The 20,110-nt window shown below is 41.8% G+C and overlaps 1 protein-coding gene across 5 annotated transcripts in view; it reads left to right on the top strand.

Moving 5' to 3' along the window:
• Positions 1-20,110, top strand: part of TPR (translocated promoter region, nuclear basket protein) — a 69,507-nt gene that overhangs the window by 38,163 nt on the left and 11,234 nt on the right. For 3 of the 5 annotated variants that reach the window (XM_054979321.1, XM_054979320.1, XM_054979322.1), the window contains exons 25-42: positions 568-771; positions 882-1,066; positions 1,937-2,084; positions 5,783-5,920; positions 6,790-6,921; positions 7,685-7,815; positions 8,355-8,565; positions 9,224-9,370; positions 9,847-10,045; positions 10,259-10,464; positions 11,138-11,199; positions 13,173-13,381; positions 14,012-14,284; positions 14,550-14,698; positions 15,363-15,446; positions 16,855-17,055; positions 19,276-19,410; positions 20,003-20,093. In XM_054979321.1, the coding sequence (XP_054835296.1) occupies positions 568-771; positions 882-1,066; positions 1,937-2,084; positions 5,783-5,920; positions 6,790-6,921; positions 7,685-7,815; positions 8,355-8,565; positions 9,224-9,370; positions 9,847-10,045; positions 10,259-10,464; positions 11,138-11,199; positions 13,173-13,381; positions 14,012-14,284; positions 14,550-14,698; positions 15,363-15,446; positions 16,855-17,055; positions 19,276-19,410; positions 20,003-20,093 (2,905 nt within the window). The remainder of the gene's footprint in view (positions 1-567; positions 772-881; positions 1,067-1,936; positions 2,085-5,782; positions 5,921-6,789; positions 6,922-7,684; positions 7,816-8,354; positions 8,566-9,223; positions 9,371-9,846; positions 10,046-10,258; positions 10,465-11,137; positions 11,200-13,172; positions 13,382-14,011; positions 14,285-14,549; positions 14,699-15,362; positions 15,447-16,854; positions 17,056-19,275; positions 19,411-20,002; positions 20,094-20,110) is intronic. The other 2 variants (XM_054979323.1, XM_054979324.1) reach the window with 2 other exon arrangements.

The following is a 20,110-nucleotide window of genomic DNA, read 5'->3' as shown; positions in this document are numbered from 1 at the left end:
ATAGCTTAGCTTGTTAAGAATGAACTTCGTGGCAGCTCTTCTGTATTCCTTGAAAATGTTAAAATACTTGGTAATTTATACGTGTGAGAGTTCCGTGTGTGCCACGGATCTTATATATTGAATGGCATGGGGGTCTCTATGTGCAGTGTGTTAGAAACTTTTTCCTTGTATCTTTTCATGTGAATTCTTTTGCAAGAAAACGTCAAGTCCCATAACTTACTTCTGCCTGGGGAAACAAAAACCCTTAGATTTCAAAGGAATTGCTGAGGTGCTGTTATGGGAAATGTCTCTCTCTTCCCACCCCATTAATGCTTTCACATATCTCTTTATTAACCCTGTAACTCAGAGAACAGCACTAGGAAATAAAGCTGTTCGGTTGGATTCAGCCTGCTTCTCTCAGTTTTGTCTAATTTCCTTCATTACTACAGTCTCCAACCCATCATTGCAAAGGAATTTTTTTTTGGTAGTCATAGGGTCTCCTGCTTTCCTTTTTCACCAGCAGAAAAGCTGGTTTGATCCACTGAATCTCTTGATGGTTAAGAGGTGATGCTTGGTGGTTTCTTACAGGCCAAGATGGCTGCCGAAGCGCAGAACAAATACGAGCGGGAGCTGATGCTTCATGCTTCTGATGTCGAAGCCTTACAGGCAGCCAAAGATCAAGTGGCTAAGAATTCTGCAATAAGGCAGCAACTGGAAGAAGCAACTCAGAAAGCAGAATCCACTCTGCGAGAGAGCAAAGCATCATGGGAGGAGCGAGAGAGAATGTTAAAGGTAAGGGCCTTTTTGCCAGATCCCAGTGGCCCCTTTTTAAGCTCAACACAGGTCTGTAATCTTTCTTCAAACTTGTGCTCCAGTGGTGAACCCCATTTCTTCTTTTATAGGATGAAGCTTCGAAGCTGGCATCTCGCTGCGAAGATTTGGAGAAACAAAACCGACTGCTGCAGGAGCAGCTGGAAAGCCTCAGCAGCAAGATGGTGTCTTCAGCAAAGGAAGGGGCGCCAAGTGCACTGAACGTCTCTCTCAGCGAAGAAGGCAAATCCCAGGAGCAAATAGTGGAGATTCTCAGGTGAGAGCTGTGCCGAGTCACACGGGATGGAACTGATCCAAAGCAGCTTTACAGTTAGTCATTTCTCATGTCCCTGGGGCCATTTCCCCACTGAAAAGAGCCCTCATTAAGCTGCTTTTACTGCTCCTGAGAAAAGGTAATTGTATTTTTTCTCTGGTATGGGTACTTTTCATCAGGGAACTGCAGATCAAGAATGAAGCTAGCTCCTTCCCTCTTCAAATTCCAGCCTCAGTGGCTACTTTTTTTAGAAAGTGAAATTCTCCCTGAAAATCAGAAGCTTGGTTGAATTTTAACCAGGATTAGCAACGCAATCCCATGACTCTCTTCTTATTTCTAAATTTACAGTGCCTCATTGTGTCTGTATTTGTCCTTATATATTTAGAATATTCCCCCAATCAGTGTGGCTCAAAGTAGCTTGCATTCTATACATTGTCATCTGTGTTTGGTTACATGAGCTGCATGCCTCATACTCTTTTTATTATATTTTATAGCAAAGAAAACCATACATATTGCTCTACAGAACTGAAGAATTCCATGTTCCAATATTCCGCAAACAATATCCAGTTCTTTACAAGTCTGCTTGACTGACTTTAACTTGACTGCTTGACTGACTGCTTGGGTTTAGTTAAAAATGCCACACTGCAGATTCGTTTATAGCACTCCATTGCTGATTTTCATTTGTTCATTGATTTTCATACAGTCACAATACACATCACTGCCACAGTCATCAAAGCCATAAGCATCTCTTGTGTTACCAGATCCAATATGATTCTACATTTTCTTGCTTTCGTTTTACTTCTAAAGTAAAAGGAAAGGAAAAGGGGGGGGGATGAGGCATTTAATCTTCAGTGGGTCCTCTTTGTGTTTCAGGTTTATACGTCGAGAAAAGGAGATTGCAGAAACCAGGTTTGAAGTCGCTCAGGTGGAGAGCTTGCGCTATCGTCAGAGAGTGGAACTGCTGGAGAGGGAACTTCAAGGGCTTCAGGAGAGTCTGAATGCAGAGAGAGAGAAGGTGCAGGTATATACACGCTCACGCTTGCTACTGCGGCATTTCCCTTTTGCATGGGGTTGTGAGTCATGTAAAAAACTGTAATAAGATTGTTGGCAATGATGTTAATATCGTTGGTAGTACCTGAGAGAGGCTGCTAGCTGGCGTTCAGGAGCATCGACACGCTTAGAATATTTACCTGTGCAGGATATCTTAGGAAAAGCAAGTCAGAAACATTCCTTAGATTATGCCAGTGGCTTTCATGCTGTATTCCAGGAAATCCTGGAGTTCATCAGTAATGTTGGGCTAGCTTCCTTGGAAGACCCCCTTGCTCACAACGTTTGGTTTTTCCTGCCATACACAGCTACAGCATGATGTTTGAGTGTTCCCTGGAACATACTCATGTTTTTGTGGGACAACAATAAAAACTCAGTAGGGTTGGCTCATGTTCCAGGTGAAGTAACTGCATTCTGGATCAGATGACCCAGAATGTGTAGATGTTCCACAGCAGAGATTTCTCAGCAGAAAACTCAGTGTTGGCGGGGTTCCCTGAAGGTAATAATTCCTGAAAGGTAGTCATATTGATCTTTTGTAGCAAAATAAAACAGAAGTCCAATGGCACCTTAAAGACTAACACTTTATTTCAATATGTGCTTTTATGAGCCAGAGCTCATATCTTCAGACACAAATGGCAGAGAAATCTTTTTGGAAATTCCAGGGTAACTGGTTCTGCCTTAGTGCTTTTATATTGTATTCTCCCTCTGAATTTTTTTTTAAAACAGTGACTATCAGATCTGTAACAGTACAACCAGTAAGATTAAAATGTTCTCCCATTGATTTCATTCTGAGTGTTGCATCTTTTTATGTCATTTTTGTCTTCATTCTCTCAGTTGGGACTGACCTGTTTATCCAATGGGGATTGTTGATGTCATATATTAAATTGGTGGTTAAAATAATGGATGAGCCCACAATAGTATAGCTGATGTAATTAGGGCCCACGATAGTATTGCTTAAGTGTATATGGGGACAAAGTCACCATCTAGGTGGGTTGTGGGGTTTGGTTCCTGGATTTGTCTCTGTTTGATGGTCCATCATTGCCGGTGAAAAGCTATTAGGAGGTTGTCAATAAGCCAGGAAAGGCATGCTACCCAAGACCTCTGGAAAAGAAATATCCTTATCCAGGAGAACCTTTAGGTCACTGATGATGCATTGAACTAAGTTGTGAGATGTAGGTGACAACTAGCTATTCCATTGTTATCTCCTTTGGGGCTGCCTCTGGGTACCACTCCAGCTTTGATGATCTTTTACTTTACTAGGGGGGTATTGTAATGTCAAGAATGTATGGTTGTAACTCCTTCAGGTGTGAAGGTCCCTGTCTGAGAAATTGCAATGTTGTAATGTAAATTGTAATGTTGCCAGTGGGGTATGGATTGTTTTATAGGCATTTTTAAAATGACTTGTGTTATGTTAAAGACCACAGACCAAACAACACTGACATAAAACACGGACCTTGATGGATACCTGAAGCTCTGCTGAAGGGTCTGCAGTTTGGGGAGTTGCACATGTTATACATACTACAAAACCCACCAAAATTATAATTTTTAGTTTTAATTTATAAAAGTGCCAAAGTGCAATGCAAAAATGCAGTATCAGTGAAATAACTTAATAAATACATAAATAGGTGTTCAAAATACAAAAGGTGCGTCCATACATTATATACAAAATACAATAAATGCAATCAGCAATTCACAGTCTGAAATATAGGAGTAAAGTGCAAAGTTCCAGCGAGGTGGAAAAGCGCTGCTTGGTGGAGAGCCAACCGAGTGTCTTCTCATGAAGATTCACAGTCCCAAAATAAACCTGTTATGGTGCCGACGGGGTTTAGCAAGCAATATTTCTATTTAACCCGTTTCGTGAGGCAAACTCACTTCATCATCAGGCATGAAGCAATTAGGACTGACTATGCTGTAGCATGGAAGACGTAAGAAACTTATTACAAATATGATTCAAACATGAACAAACATATCTCTTCTCTTAATTAATGAAGTTGTACTCACAAATTCACAACAGTTCTATGCTCTGCTCTCCCACCGCTCCAAAGTTGGTCTGCGGACTATGTGATCAATTAGTGGGACTCAACAATTTTATAAAGGAAGGGTCTGATTCCATTACACAAATTGTGGGTGAAATCCCGCAGGAACTTAAATATAAGAGACATTCAGGGAAAATTATAAATAACATGATAGATCCATTTCCTGATTAAGCCCATGCGGGGCCAAAGTGTCTAATTTAAATATCCATCTAGATTCCACTTGCAGTAATAATTTACCCAGGTCAGTGGCATGGGGACGGACTATCTGGTTGATGACAGAGACCCTAAATTCATTGTTAGGATGAATCCGATCGGAATTCACCAGCGCCGAGGAAACCGCAGTAAGACCTACAGGCCATCATGCATGCGGTTCCTGTAATGTATGCAGCCTAATGGTGAAGCGTGAAGTCATTCGACCCGACCTATTACCTTCCAAGAAGGGCTTTACCAACTGCAGATCAGAAAATGTGGTTTATATAATCCAGTGTAAATGCCCTGCATTATACGTAGGGAGCACCACCCGTGCTTTAAGAGTAAGAGTCCAAGAGCACATTTCAAGGATTAGGAATAAGGTCGTGGAAGCGCCTCTGGTTAGTCACTTTCTCGAATGCAAACATACTAACAATGAATTTAGGGTCTCTGTCATCGACCAGATAGTCCGTCCCCATGCCACTGACCTGGGTAAATTATTACTGCAAGTGGAATCTAGATGGATATTTAAATTAGACACTTTGGCCCCGCATGGGCTTAATCAGGAAATGGATCTATCATGTTATTTATAATTTTCCCTGAATGTCTCTTATATTTAAGTTCCTGCGGGATTTCACCCACAACTTGTGTAATGGAATCAGACCCTTCCTTTATAAAATTGTTGAGTCCCACTAATTGATCACATAGTCCGCAGACCAACTTTGGAGCGGTAGGAGAGCAGAGCATAGAACTGTTGTGAATTTGTGAGTACAACTTCATTAATTAAGAGAAGAGATATGTTTGTTCATGTTTGAATCATATTTGTAATAAGTTTCTTACGTCTTCCATGTTACAGCATAGTCAGTCCTAATCGCTTCATGCCTGATGATGAAGTGAGTTTGCCTCACGAAACGGGTTAAATAGAAATATTGCTTGCTAAACCCCGTCGGCACCATAACAGGTTTATTTTGGGACTGTGAATCTTCATGAGAAGACACTTGGTTGGCTCTCCACCAAGCAGCGCTTTTCCACCTCGCTGGAACTTTGCACTTTACTCCTATATTTCGGACTGTGAATTGTTGATTGCATTTATTGTATTTTGTATATAATGTATGGACGCACCTTTTGTATTTTGAACTCCTATTTATGTATTTATTAAGTTATTTCACTGATATTGCATTTTTGCATTGCACTTTGGCACTTTTATAAATTAAAACTAAAAATTATAATTCTGGTGGGTTTTGTAGTTTTGACCTTTGGTCCACTGGATTTGCCCCCCTCTTTTGGTAGCTTGCCATGTTATACATACGGCTTAATTCAAAGCGGAACTTGACTGTCTAGCAGATTTAATGCATATACCAGGCACTTGAGGTCACATCTAAGCCCAGCATATGGCAAGGGGTTTTCACACAGAATTGGATTTCATTGTTGCTTTTGTCACTTTTAGGTGACAGCAAAAACAATTGCTCAGCATGAAGAGTTAATGAAGAAAACGGAGACCATGAATGTTTTGATAGAGACCAACAAGATGCTGAGGGAAGAGAAGGAGAGACTGGAACAGGAACTGCAGCAAATGCAAGCAAAAGTCAGTCAGAACTTCAGATAAGCTTTCAAAGCCCTAAAACAAACCCTCTAAAGCCCTTTATGTCACTTAGACTTGGTTCCCATGTCTGAACATTAGGCTTGTGTGTGCTCCCCTTTCCAGCATTCCATGATGTGCTGGAGGGTGTCTCCTTCCTTACCCTTTTCTCAGAAAACAGTTCATTGTTGAATGTGAACTGAGTACACTGTGGTTTTAAAACCATTATTCGTTCACTTTCATGTAAAAGCAAATTACGGCTTTTGAATAAACACATGTTAAGATTCACATCACCTGATGTGTTGGGAAAGCAGGAAAGTAGCAAATGAGCTTCAACACATTTTCTGTCTTCCATAGTATGGTATGGAGAATTGGAAACAATGCATCTGAATCAACCTTTCAATACAGTGATGAATTAGCGATTGTCATTCCAATCCAATTTTTCTTAGAAAATTGATACGGCCTTCACAATTTAAATATGATTGACTAATTTCCCTTCTTCTAAGATACTGGGAATGAATGAGACGTATTTATTTATTTTTATTTTATTTGTTAGATTTATGAGTGACAGATGGAAGTTATGTTTAACTTCTCCATTTTTCACCAGAGATAACAGTGTAAGACAGTCCAGCAATAGTTTTGGTGTCATGGTGCCATACAAGTCTTTTTCTGTCTACCTAGAAAACTATGATATTCTCAAAGATTTCAAAACCCAAGAGCTTTGTTTGCACACAGAGAGAGAGAGAGAGAGAGAGAGAGAGAGAGAGAGAGAGAGAGAGAGAGAGAGAGAACATGTGTTAAAATTTGCATGTAAGAGTACCAAAAATGCTAGAAAACAGTCACTTGTAGTAACTTCTTAATGATCATTGGTTCAGGTGCGTAAGCTGGAAGCTGATATCTTGCCTTTGCAAGAGTCCAATGCTGAGCTGAGTGAGAAAAGTGGCATGCTCCAGGCCGAGAAGAAGCTGTTGGAAGAAGATGTTAAACGCTGGAAAACCCGAACTCAGGTACACCTGCCTTGGGTTACAGAGCGGTTGCAAGTTGCAAAGCAACTCCGTGCTCATGGCATTTTTTCAAAAACAGAAGAAGAAGCTGCTGCCTCAGGACAGATGAAAATGTAGTGGGTGGTAGAAAAAGAAAATGGGATAAGGCAGTGACTATGATGTAAGATTATAAGCAAATTCAACAGCAGTGTTTACTTAGGGAGGGAAGCGTTTTCAGGCGTTAGAGAAAAACGGTTTAAGAAAGGAGACCAGTGACAGGGTTAGATTATATGTGTAGGACTTCAAAGCATAAAAGAAAATTTGGGTTCTAAAATAAAGAGATAATGATACATACAGATAAATGATGCTTCCTCTTCTTTTCTCTTGGTGAGAAGGGGATTCTTTGGCCAGAACCCAGTAGCAGTTTTGCCCTTCAATAGCACATCTTTCACCATATGATGAAATGGCTCTTTGAGTAGAATTTTTAGAAGTTGGTGACTGGAAAGGTGGGGTCTGCTATTCAAGGCATACAATGGGAATAAAATCTCAAATAGGGATTGTGTTCACTTAACTAGCCCTTTGAATCCTGGCCCAGAATTCAGTTTCCCTGTAGTGCCATGTGCACTCTAGTGCTGGTTTTGCCTCTTGCAAAAAGAAACTTCTTGGTGCTCAAACTTGATAGGCCAAACGAGTCAGTATCGTGCTACAATCTGTAACACAGCTGATCTTTGTAGCCCGGAACGTGCCTCTTCCTCTTAAGTTATGATTTGTTAACATCTCCCCCCAGCATTTGCTGAGCCAACAAAAGGATACTGATGTTGAAGAATATCGGAAGCTTCTTTCAGAGAAGGAAGTGAACACCAAGCGTATACAGCAGATGAGTGAAGAAATAGGCAGGCTGAAAGCAGAAATTGCAAGGTAAGGTTTGTTTGTTTGTTTTCTATACCACCTTCCCATTAAAAATGCTCAAGGTGGCTCACATTAGCAGTTCGGGGGCAGGGGAGTTACAAAGGTTTATCTTGCGATCTGAGAAATACTGAATGTGATCCTATACTGGGTGCTGGAAGAAGTACTTGTCCAGAAGCTTACTTGGACTCATGATGTGTTCCTTGTACTTGGAGTGTGGATTCAACCCCTTGATGGGGGTTTGTCAGTGAGAAAGGTGGACTATAAATAACATAATTAAAATAACACAAATAAACTACAGGTTGCATGCTGCCAAAAAACCACCTTTGATATTTTAACATTTGTATGACAGGTTTGTAAGGTATTTTAAGCTATTTCTATATGCTCATGGCTGTCACTAGCATTCTTACCATTTAGCAGCTTTCCTTTTACGTGCAGTCTGCATGTTTGTTTTTTTGTTTTCTGCCCCAGAATAGAATGTGGAATAACATTAAAGAAGTAGCTCTGTGGTGCAGCATTCTTGGTGTGTAAAACTTTCAATTTGTGTTAAGGTCAAACGCGTCACTTACTACAAGTCAGAATCTGACTCAGTCACTCCGTGAAGATCTAACAAGAACAAAAGCTGAAAAGGACGCCCTGCAGAAGGAGTTGGAAGCAAAGCTGGCTGACATCCAAGAGAAAGTCAAAACTATAACACAGGTCAAGAAAATTGGACGTCGATACAAGACTCAGTATGAAGAACTGAAAGCTCAGCATGACAAGGTAGGTTTTGACATCTGGCCGAGGAAGAAGTGCAAGGCAATCCCATGAGGCCTTTGTAACATCTCCTGTTTTTCAAGGCTTGCATGCACAGTTTCTCTTCTGAATGTACGTTTTAATAATACTGCCTAATATTCCTGTCTGCAAAACAAGAATAAGCAAATGCTGCTTTGAGGGAGGAGGCAGAGACAGCAGGGGAGATGAAAGTGGGGGCCTACAGTGAGAGGGGTGAAAATTGCCCCATTAGTGGAAGATAACCTTCGAAGTTCTTTCAGTAGCAATGATGCACATTGGTAAATCTCTTGTTTAACAAGTTCCAGGATGGTTTTTTAAATTTTTGCTGGGAGGCCACAATCCTGGTCTCTACAGATATTTCTCCCATCTTCTCAGCCAGTTCTCTGAAGGTAGACTGACACTGCGCATCAAGTCAGGCAAGGCTTCCTCCGCCACTGTGCAAATATATGGTCGTTTTCCTGTTTCAAACCTCTGTGGAGTGTCTGGGATAGTGGATGTCTCAACAGAAGGAGCAGAGGCTCTTGAATTTTGCTGCCCTTTGACGCATACTCTGCGCCACAGCTACATAAAAACTCATGACGATCAATCATAAAACTGGTGCTTTTCTGCAGCAGAGAACTCTCATGTTATCTGTCCGCAATTTTAGGTGGTTGCAGAAGCATCAGTTCAGTCTCTTGTAGAACAGAAAGAGCAACACACTTCGGACAAGGAAGTTCAAGAGGTGAAAGAGGCTCTCAGTCAAGCAGAGGCAAAGATCAAAGCTCTGGAGGGGCAGATTGAAAATTTACAGAAGGTAAGAGTAGAGTCTGTGCAGTGCCCATGCATCTGCACCTGTTCCAGCTTGAGTAACTAAATTACTAGTAAGTTGAAGCAGTGCATTGAGCTCAAAGATGGTGATCCAAATTCAGATGCGTGCTCAGTTGTGAAACTTGGACAGGGTTGCGTGCTCTCATTTTTTTTCCCCTGTCTCGAAGGGCTGTCACTTTGATTAAAGGGATAATCCTCTGTATGCAGCCCCTGCATTCTTGACAGAAGAACGTGTTATAAATGGAGGTGGTGAAAAATCACCACAGTACGCAGTTCTACAAGTGCCTCTCCACAGGGAGAAACTACCTTGGTTGAATGTATTGATCCACAACTGGATTGACTTAATAACCTTTTCTATGAAGATATTTGGATTGTGTTGGCTATACCTGTCCCCTTTGTTCCTACCAATTTACAAATCCACCAGCTTTTGAAAACAGTTGTGTCCTGTCTCACTTTCTGTAGATGCTAGGAGAGAAGGAGACTGAAGTAAAAAACCTTCAGGACCAGGTAACCCAGCTGCAGTCAGAGACTTCCCGACTTCATCAAGATCTACAGGAGAGAACGACGCAGGAAGATCAGCTCAGACAACAGATTGCTGAGAAGGAGGAGAAGACAAAGAAGACACTTTTGGCTGCCAAACAGAGGATTGCACAATTAGCAGGTGAGTGGCATGTTTGGCTTTTAAATTCTAGGAGGGTTGCCATCTTCATTCTCTTGCAGAGTGAGATAGTCGGATTTTAAGATGCCGTAAAACTCTTAAGCTTTGATCAACAGTCATCATCCTCTATACAATGGACTGAAGAGAATTGGCTCCTACATCCTGCGTGGTGGTTTGGCGACCTAGCTTCTAATGAAGAGACTTTCTGTTCTTTAGGTGCAAAAGAGCAGCTAACTAAAGAAAGCGATGAATGGAAACAAAAGAGCAGTGCTCTGGAAGAGCAAAAGACTGAGTTAGAAGTACGGATGAGTGCGCTTAAATCACAATACGAAGGCCGGATTTGCCGCCTTGAGAGGGAGCTCAGAGAACAGCAAGAGAGGCACCATGAACAGCGAGATGAGCCGCCAGAGTCTACCAACAAGGTCTAGTGTCTATGGAAATTTCACTTTGTCTCAAACCCCCATTAAGCTAAGATTGCTGTATTTGATTTGTAGATGCTATTCTTACCTCTTCAGTCTCTGGGTACTTTCAGTTCGGTGGGACTTACAGCTGCCACTCTGCTCTAATGAGAGATTGTTTAAAGTGGCATGTTCATCCACTGCCTTGCATAACCCACACTATTACCTGTGTTAAGATGTATTAAATATTGTCCAAGCTCAGTGGCATGCCTCTGGCATATGTGCTGAAAGGAGTACAGTGTAACATTTTCCTTGGCAACCAGGGCAAGGTCTTAAGCAACAGAGGCACTGGCAGTTTAGCTGATGCAAGAGAAAGCAAAAGGTATGATTTATGTCAATCATTGCTTCTCAGACCTGCACATCTACTGGCAGTGTCCAGGACATATCCTTGAGATGTTGGCAATCCACTGGGGCTTGAGTTGCTCTAAGTACAGCTCTTCTCACCCCCTCTCCTTCAGTTGTGTTTGTTGGTACACCCACATTTTTGTAGGTAGACGCGTCTTTCTCCCCCTGTGCTTGGGGCCAAAACGATTTCCTCCACAGTAGTTCAGTAGAACAGCACTTTTACTATTTTATAGTGGTACTAGGGTTGATATTTTTGATTCCTGTGGCTTATAGAAACATTTTTTTCTAACAGGCTTCAGAACAGCAGAGGCAGATCACCCTTAAATCAACACCTGCAACTGGTGACCGAGGAATGTAAGTTCTTGTTTAAATTATCTACATTTCTGTTGATCCTTCCTATTCTTACTGTACAAGCTGTTTCTGTCCACAGTGCAAACTTGTGTGCCTGGGCTGTTCCAAACATGCTTTAGATACAACTATGATTTTTTGGTACATGATTGAAGCAAAGAAAGATACTTGGCTAAAACCACCAAAATACACTTGCTCTACAGTTATATATTACCTTTCGTTGGATGCTTTGCACTAGAGAGTCAAGCTGATAGGAAAATTACTGAGTATAATAAAGCCTGCACGTTATTGGGTAAACCAAGTGCCTTCACTTTACTTGAAAAGTTAGCATAATTGTTTAAAATTTAAAAAATCCGTGCTGTGGCAATTCTTACTTCTGTTTGTAAATAGGCAGGTGAATTGCATACCAAGGAAAGGATCCCATTTCCACTAGTGGCCAGTTGTATGTATATTGGAAATTCATAAGCAAAGTCTAAGGGCAACAGTCCTCTCCTGTTAGTGCCCAGCAACTGGACTGTTGGCTCTGGGATTCGAAATTTACTGAATCCTATCCAGCCATGATAGCTGTTTTCTTTGAAGCTAATGGCTCTTGGTAGAAAATCTCTTGAACTACTCATTCTACTTGAAATAGTGCTTCATTAACTGCAAAAAAATGTGTTCCAGCCCTTGGATCATTTGTGTTGCTCTTCAGAACTGTACGTACAGTTAGCCCAGCCTGTAGATTTTGCCATAGACATTAGGATACTGGCTGCCTTATTTTTAATGCACAAAACTGAATCCCCGCCCCCCTCATTAATTCTCTTACTCTTACCAGTGAGCCACAACCCAAGATCTTTTTCCTAACTAGCCACAGGCAACTTAGACTCTCTCTCTCTCTGTCTGTCTCTCTGTCTCTGTCTGTCTGTCTGTCTGTCTATGAAGTTGAGGGAGGGGTTTGACCCCAGTATGCATCATTGTTTGCCATTGTGTTGCCCAGTGATCCATTTTGGTGCTCTGCAGTGCCACCTTACTATTCACCGTTGGCCTCAGGAGAGATCCTTGTGCGCCTTCACTTGAAGGGCTTTGTCTATCATTGCTAAAAGTCCTCAGATGCAGTGTCTGCTTAATTCACACTGTTTTCTGCTGATAGGAGATGTGTGAAGGGTCTCCTGCTGTTATTTAAGATGGAAATACCAACTGCTGATGGGGCGGGGGATGATAACCCTATCCCTCCATGGATGTTCTTTGTCCTAGAGGAAGGGTATCATATGGGTGATTGTATATTTTCCCCTCTAGGGCATACTGCCTCAGGAAGGGGATTAAGCATGGAGGAAACGAGTTTAGCATGTACAAACCCTGTGTACACTGCAGGTTCAAGCCAAATCAGGGGGATCCCACAGCTGCCATTTGCAGGTTTAAAAAAGAGCAAGAATATCTGTTCACTCTAAAAGATTGCTGAGGCAAGGCTTTGCGTTGCATAAGCCATGCTGGGCCTTCCTTAGCAAGTCATGTTCCTCTGTATACTTAACTAGTCTAGTTTTTAATCATGCTTTCTACTGTTACTTCAGCCGGAAGCTAGGCTGATGGGTCTGTAACTTCCCAGATCTCTTTGGATCTCATTTTTTTAACGTTTTGTGATCTCCTTTTAGAAGCTGTAAAATAAAATGCCAGCATAATCTCATGTTCAGAAAAATTTGTGAACAAGCCTAATCATACAGTCACACTTTCTCCCTCCAGCACAAAGTTTCCTGTTGTGTTCATTATCTTCCACATATCACAGTGACAGTGTAAACTCAGGAACCTGTCTAGATTTGATCATGCACAAAGGGGTGGAGAGGCTTGTGGGTCTTAATGATTCCATATCCAGTGTGTGTTCTGTACCATTTCCGTCCCACATATCCTTCTTCTATTATTTACTCTAAGGAAGTTATATTGCAGTTGTGATGTGCTTACAATTGCATTCTAGCAATAGCATACAATTTTTTTTTGTTTGTTCCTAGTGCTAGTACTTCAGATCCACCGACAGCCAATATCAAACCAACACCTGTTGTATCTACCCCAAGCAAAGTGACAGCTGCTGCCATAGCTGGGAACAAGTCTACTCCTAGAGCCAGCATCCGTCCCATGGTTACTCCTGCTACAGTTACAAACCCGACAACGACACCAACAGCAACCGTTATGCCAACGACTCAGGTGGAAACTCAGGAAGGTAAGGTTCTGATCAAAGGGAGTATCAGCTAAATATCAAGAGCGCCATGTGCAGTTCCTTGAGATCTATAAGGGTAAAAAATTGAAAGGGGTAACACCAGCTGCTCTACCTGAAGAACCTCTGCATTGTACTGTGCTGTTCTGGAGAACGTTGAGTAGTTAAAACACCAAATACCACACCTGTGTTCTTGGAGTGGATACCATGAAAATCTCAGATGGTTTGGAGTGGAACGTTTGTGGTGTCTGTCCTAGTACTAAACCAAGTAAACGGGCATCATACAATAATTTTGTGTGATCTTGGTAAAGCTTTAGGAGATCACCTGTCACTTTTTCTCAAAAAGGAAAAAATTCTAGCATACCTGTAAAAGTCCAATTTAAAAAGCCGTTCCAAAAATGTCAAAGGAAGACAGAGAGGGAGGCAAGGAAATGCAAGTTGAAATTCCTTTTTTTTTATCCTTGATTTTTTTGTTGATGTTCTTCAGCAACTGTCTTTTAACACTTAAGAGTAATGATAACAAAACTATAACGTGTTGTAGTATTTTCACCAGCTATAGCTTGGCAGCTCCTTGTTTGTTAAAATTATGTGACAGTGTCAGTGCTGCTAAAAATGGGCTGTTTTTGTTTGTTCCAGCTATGCAGTCAGAAGGACCAGTTGAGCATGTTCCAGTCTTTGGAAGCACAAGTGGATCTGTGCGTTCCACAAGTCCCAATGTCCAGACCTCTCTCTCTCAGCCCATCTTGACAGTTCAGCAGCAGACTCAGGCAACGGCTTTTGTGCAGCCCACTCAGCAGAGTCATCCTCAGATCGAACCAGCCGCTCAGGAGCCAACCCCAGCTATTTTGGAAGTTGTCCAGAGTTCGCAGGTGGAAAGACCTTCCACATCGACAGCAGTGTTTGGCACAGGTTAGTTTAACCAAATATCCTTCAATGAAAGCAAAGGTCAGTCAATCCTTTAGATTTAGGAGAAGTACTATATAAAAGATTATTGTTCCATTACGCGTGGTTTATCACAATTACAACAATATGGTACTGTCTACAATCACATGAACATGTGAAGATGCCTGATACTGATCCCGCCAATTGGCTTATTGAGGTCAGAGTTTCCTTAGAATCTTTCTTAAGTCTTTGTGAAATGTGTTTTGGGTGTAACAAAGCTGTACCACTTAAGTTTCAGCTACCCCAAGTTCTTCTCTACCCAAACGTCAACGAGAAGAAGAAGATGATAGTACAGTTGAAAACTCAGAACAAATTCCAGAGGAAATGGTTGATATGCCTCATACCAAGAAACTGAGAACTATACAAAGAATTGGACCGGAGGTTTGTAAGATTGAAATTCATTCTGCTAATTTGGCTGTCTTTGGTCATGATCACTGTGTCTATCCTGAAGAAGATTCACCTGCCCCAGAAACCCAATTTACGAATGTCAGCATGCCAATAAAGGGGGAAGGGGCATGAATTCTGCTGCCACATCATATTATCATAATCTCAAACACAATTACTTTTAAATGATAGCACTTCATGCATGCAATTTAGACCCGACCCCCCACCCCCACCCCGATCAAGTAATTTGCATGTATTGATACAGTCCTTGGTGTAAATGACAAATTCCATCATCCTGCAATAAAGAAATCACAACCTTGAAATTCAAAACTTAAGGGACTTCTTGGGGAAAACTCAGTCACTAGAAAAGGGAGGCTTATACATTGGCTTGGATCCAGTGGAAATCCTCCCATCCATGAAAACACTGAGGTGAATCCAGGCCACTTTCTCTGATCCCATAGTTATATAAAATTTGAAGAGAGAAATATGGAATGAGTTTTGGGGATCTAGATGGAGTAAATTGACTAGCTGTCAAAAATGGTGCTAACTTAAAATTTACAGCTGTATTTTTACCCTGTACAGTTAGGGGAGCTAAATCTTTTTTATTCATTACCATGCATTTCTCATGATCTAACTGTGATGAATTAACATAATATTTCAGGAGGAAGTTACTGCAGAAGAGAGTACGGATGGAGAAATAGAAGCTCAGGCCTACAACCAAGACTCACAGGATTCCATGGGAGAAGTAAGCAGCAGAATAGTTCTGCATCTAATATATATGTCATGACTTGTAGCTAGAAAAACTCCTGTCTGCTTGTGGGTGGGTGGGTGGGTGGGTGGGTGTGTGTGTGTGTGTGTGTGTGTGCGCGCGCGCGCGCGCGCGCGCGCGCGCGCGCGCCAGTTCTCCTTTCTGACAGCAGCCATTTGATCCTTGTGGGAGGTCACTTTCAAGAACTTCCAAAGGGGCTGCTATAAGATGCAGGAGCTGAAGAGTGTAAGTATGGAAGACTGCACTACGTCTTGGATCCCATGTCTTTACAGTAATCGGACAAACCCATTTCTAACCATTGCAAAGCACTTTTGTACCCTTCGTGCAGAACCTGCATCTTGCTGCAGGGAAACTCAGCAGGAAAATTACTGTAAAAACTTAATAGCAATTACATGTCATTCCTTGTCAACTTTCCACCCTAATAGTAAGAGAGATTGCTTATGAGTCTTTAGCCTCTGTTTCTCTTTTGGAGATGCTTATTTATTTATTTTGCATTGGACCATGATCTGTTTTCTTGGCACGTACGGGGTTGAGAATAAGTTGTTGGTGGAACAACCTGACACATGTTACGCCAAGTTACTTGAGATCACTTCTTTTAGTTATCACTGTAGTAGAATTGAATGTTATGCCTCATGCCCCTTAGGTATGCAGTGGCTCAAAAGTGCCCAGCATATCAGAAGTTCCAAATGGTTTGGAATGCCCAGCTGTACTTGTAAGAGTTTATAGCACCTTTTGAGCATTTATTGTACACATTTCATGCAGAAATACATTTATGGGTGGCCATTGTTTGTTGTCATGACTTCTCTGCAGTCCCACATGGGAACTGTGCGTGGGCAGGCCTGCTGCAGGCATTCCAGAAGCTCCTAGAGGCGCAGGATACTTACGTGTCATTTTCATGTGTTTTCCCCACTGGCATGCCTATAAAAGGATGGGCAGTTCGAACCCAGGTCTCCCAGATACTGGTCTGACACTCTAACCACTACACTGTGCTGACTCTCACTGTCAACAGTGGCAAACTCTCAAGCATAGAAGTTGACTATAAATTGTGCTGTACAGCTGCCGTGTTCCTTTCAGCAAGTGCCCCAGTAGCAGGACAAACACAGCCACAGCACCCCGCTGTCTTTTGACTCTACTGACACATATCCTATCCCTCTACTCAGTGAATTCTGAAGCTTCCCTCCAGCTTAATTGACAGAGCCCATTAGGTTGGTGGAAGGCTTCCAATTCTGCTGCTTGAAGCAGTAGGGCCGTGCCAGATTTGCTGAGGGCTCAGATAACTATGCAGGGGAGAGTCACCTGAACATGGTGAGGACTGCTCATGGATTGCCCCTTTAGTTCTTAAAAAAACACCGCTGATCTATCTATCATTTTTCTTGTTTTGAAGGGCGTTACACAGGGGGAGTATACTCCCATGGAAGACAGTGAGGAAACTTCTCACTCACTCCCAGTAGATCTTGGACCTCTTCAGTCAGATCAGCAGAATACATCATCGTCCCAGGATGGCCAGGGAAAGAGAGATGACGTCATTGTCATTGACAGTGATGATGAAGAGGAAGATGATGAGGAAAATGATGGGGAACCTGAAGTATGTACACTACAAGGCTTGTTTCCTTGTTTGCTTTTAAAAAATCTCTGGCTTACATTCTGCCACTCCCTTTAGCAGTGTTTGAAGCCTTCAGTGGTTCCTCCAGTGGTAGAAGAAGGAAGGCTACTTAGGCTGGAGGAAGACTTCAGACTTTGCTGAGCAGTGGTAGGGTAAAGTTACAAGTTTTGGCGTGATTTATCCAAGTTTAGGACTATGTAGTAAGTCAAAATGGAGGCCTTTCGTGTACAGACAAATGTAGAGTGCTATTAGATTAGAGATGTAAAGGCCAGGGGTGGGAGGAGAAAGAAAATTTGGGGGGAAGTCTTTTTTTTCCTGTCCCCCCAAGTCCTTTTTTTCTCTCCAGTTTTTCCAATGGAAAAATTGGGAAATTTTGGGATGCACTGAAAAAACCCTCCTATGAATTTTGTGTTTGTGTGTGACAAACACCTTGGCAGTCCAAGAGTACAGCATGAAAAGGTCTGAGGACTTTCTCATATTTATATTGGAAAAATCAGGAAATTTGAATGGGGGGGCACTGCAAGGGGAAAAACCCTTATACGCTGTAGACAGATAAAACGCTTGCAAGATTTTTTTTGTTTAAATGTAACTGATTATGGCAACAATTAATATGCTATAATGTGTTTAATGATAATGCATTATTTAAAAGTTCAGTGAATGTTATAAAGTTTAGCTTAATAGCCAGACATGCTGGTAGCTCTCTCTGTTGTGACTCTGAGAGAGTTTCTGTTCACATAATACACTTTATTTTGTTTACTACAGAATTTAGTACCTTCAACTCCCCCCCCCCCCCCGGCTCTTAGATATCAGAAATTAAAGATACATGTGCCGTGGTAGCACAAGGTGCAGAAGTTTGCAACTCTTTTTTAGTGTAGTGGTTAAGAGCAGCAGGACTCTAATCTGGAGAACCGGGTTTGATTCCCCACTCCACTTGAAGCCAGCTGGGTGACCTTGGGTCAGTCACAGCTCTCTGGAGCTCTCTCAGCCCCACCCACCTCACAGGGTGATTGTTGTGGGGATGATAATAGCACATTTTGTAAACTGCTCTGAGTAGATGTTAAATTGTCCTGAAGGTGGTATATAAATTGAATGTTATTATTATATCTATATTAGATACTGGGTTAGATGCAGGGAGCTCTTTCATTTAGTAATCCCCAGTTCCCACATGACTTTTGTCTATACAGGTCCCATGATCCTCAGCAATAGCCCTTTTGGTGGTCAAATGGAACTTCTCCCTTGTACCCTGGCAAAAAAGCTGGTTGGATCCAGTCCATTGCTGTAGGCTTTACAATCTCTGTAGGATATTTTGTGCCTCTTAAGACTCTTTAGTTTAGCAAAACTAATCTTCAGCTTTTCCAGTGCAGATGATTCCTAGATTTTTCTTCATTAGCCATCATGGAGAATTCCAGCTAAAAGGTGGATGTCTGCATTAATGTTTTAATCTTCTGGTAAATTTGTAATTTAATGTTAAATTGTTAATGTTAAATGAGGATAGTGCCTCATGCCAGCATAATTACCAAATCAATGAGGACTTGCTACTCAATTGCAAGCTGCTGTTTGATTGCATAGAAGTCAGGAAGAGGGTTCTAGTGCTGTGTGTGAGTTGAGGACAATTCACAGATCCATCTGTGAATGAGTCAGTGCCCCTAATGCTGCCATCACCATCATTTAAAAATCCTAATTTGACTTAAATATAGATATAGAGAGAGGGGGGAGAGAGATGGCTACCTTCATTTTCTTGTGGCGTGTTGTCTAGTGTATCTTTTTTTGTCAGTCAGTTGAGGGCTTTCTTTAAAATGACAAACCACATCAAGGTAGCCCAAATACCAAGTGTTTCAATGGAGGTTGCAATGTTTTTTCAGTTCTGACTGCTGATTGGGTTGTATCCTGCTAATCTTTTCCACTAACAGAAGGCATTTCCGTTCACGGAATGGAACTTCCATCCCTCTCCCCACCCTGCCCTGTTGCAGCCCCCTGATCTCCATAAAAAAGTGCTCTTGGGGGGCCTTTATGAACAGCATGATGAGCAAGTTGGATGTCTGCAGCAGGAGCTGGGGATCAGCAGAATTTGCCCCTGCCCTTTCATTAGCAGAAATGATCAGCAGGATCCAACCCAGTAACTAACCTCAAATGTCAGAGGATGCTAAGCAAAGTCAGAATTAGCCTTGCTTCTGTACCTTTCTGAAATGGCACTCTTCCTAGGAATATGAAGACGAGGAAGAGGATGATGAAGATGAGGACGATGAAGACACAGGGATGGGAGATGAAGGTGATGATAGTAACGAAGGCACTGGAAGCGTTGACGGGAATGATGGGTATGATGCTGATGAAACCGAGGTAAGAATGCCAGACAAAATAGGATGGTGTTAAATTTATTTTTTGTTGGGTTTGCAGTTCACTATTTGATCACAGTCCTCAAAATGACCCACAACACTTGTAAAATGCAGCAGATTCTAATTTAAGAAGTGAAAACACGTTTCAACCTAAAAAGGAGTCACTCCCAACTTGTCAAGGAGCAGGCACATACTGATATCTCTGCCTTCTTTTTGCTCTCCTGGGGCACACTGTCACAGGACAGATGGTTTTTTATGGCTGCTATGATAGGACACGAAAGCTGTTACCTTTTTCTGTTGTTGAGCCATTTTTTAATTTACAAAGCTCAGAATAACAGTAACATCCTTCTTGATGTTTAAGTGTGACAGTATATCTCTGATCTCCCCCCCCCCCCCAAAATTACATATTTCAAAGCAAAAAGAATATCGTGCCAGTTGGAATGTAGGTTGAAAGCTACCTAACTGGATTTAAAGATCAGCAGGAATTGTGGAATGAGAAGAGGTCTCAGAAGTATCCAGCACATGAAAGCTTTTTTTATTATGCCTTACTCCTCAAATTTCCATTGAATTCACCATTAGTTTGTGTGTGTCTCCAGGGTGCTGATGGAATGGATCCCAGTACAGAAACTGAAGAAAGCCTTGCTGGAGGTGAAAGCAGCCAAAGAGCAGCCGACTCTCAGAATTGCGGTATACTTAATTCTGAG

This window comes from Eublepharis macularius, chromosome 5, assembly GCF_028583425.1.
Source record: "Eublepharis macularius isolate TG4126 chromosome 5, MPM_Emac_v1.0, whole genome shotgun sequence".
NCBI classification, from domain to species: domain Eukaryota; kingdom Metazoa; phylum Chordata; class Lepidosauria; order Squamata; family Eublepharidae; genus Eublepharis; species Eublepharis macularius.
This window is presented reverse-complemented; position numbering and strand designations above follow the sequence as displayed.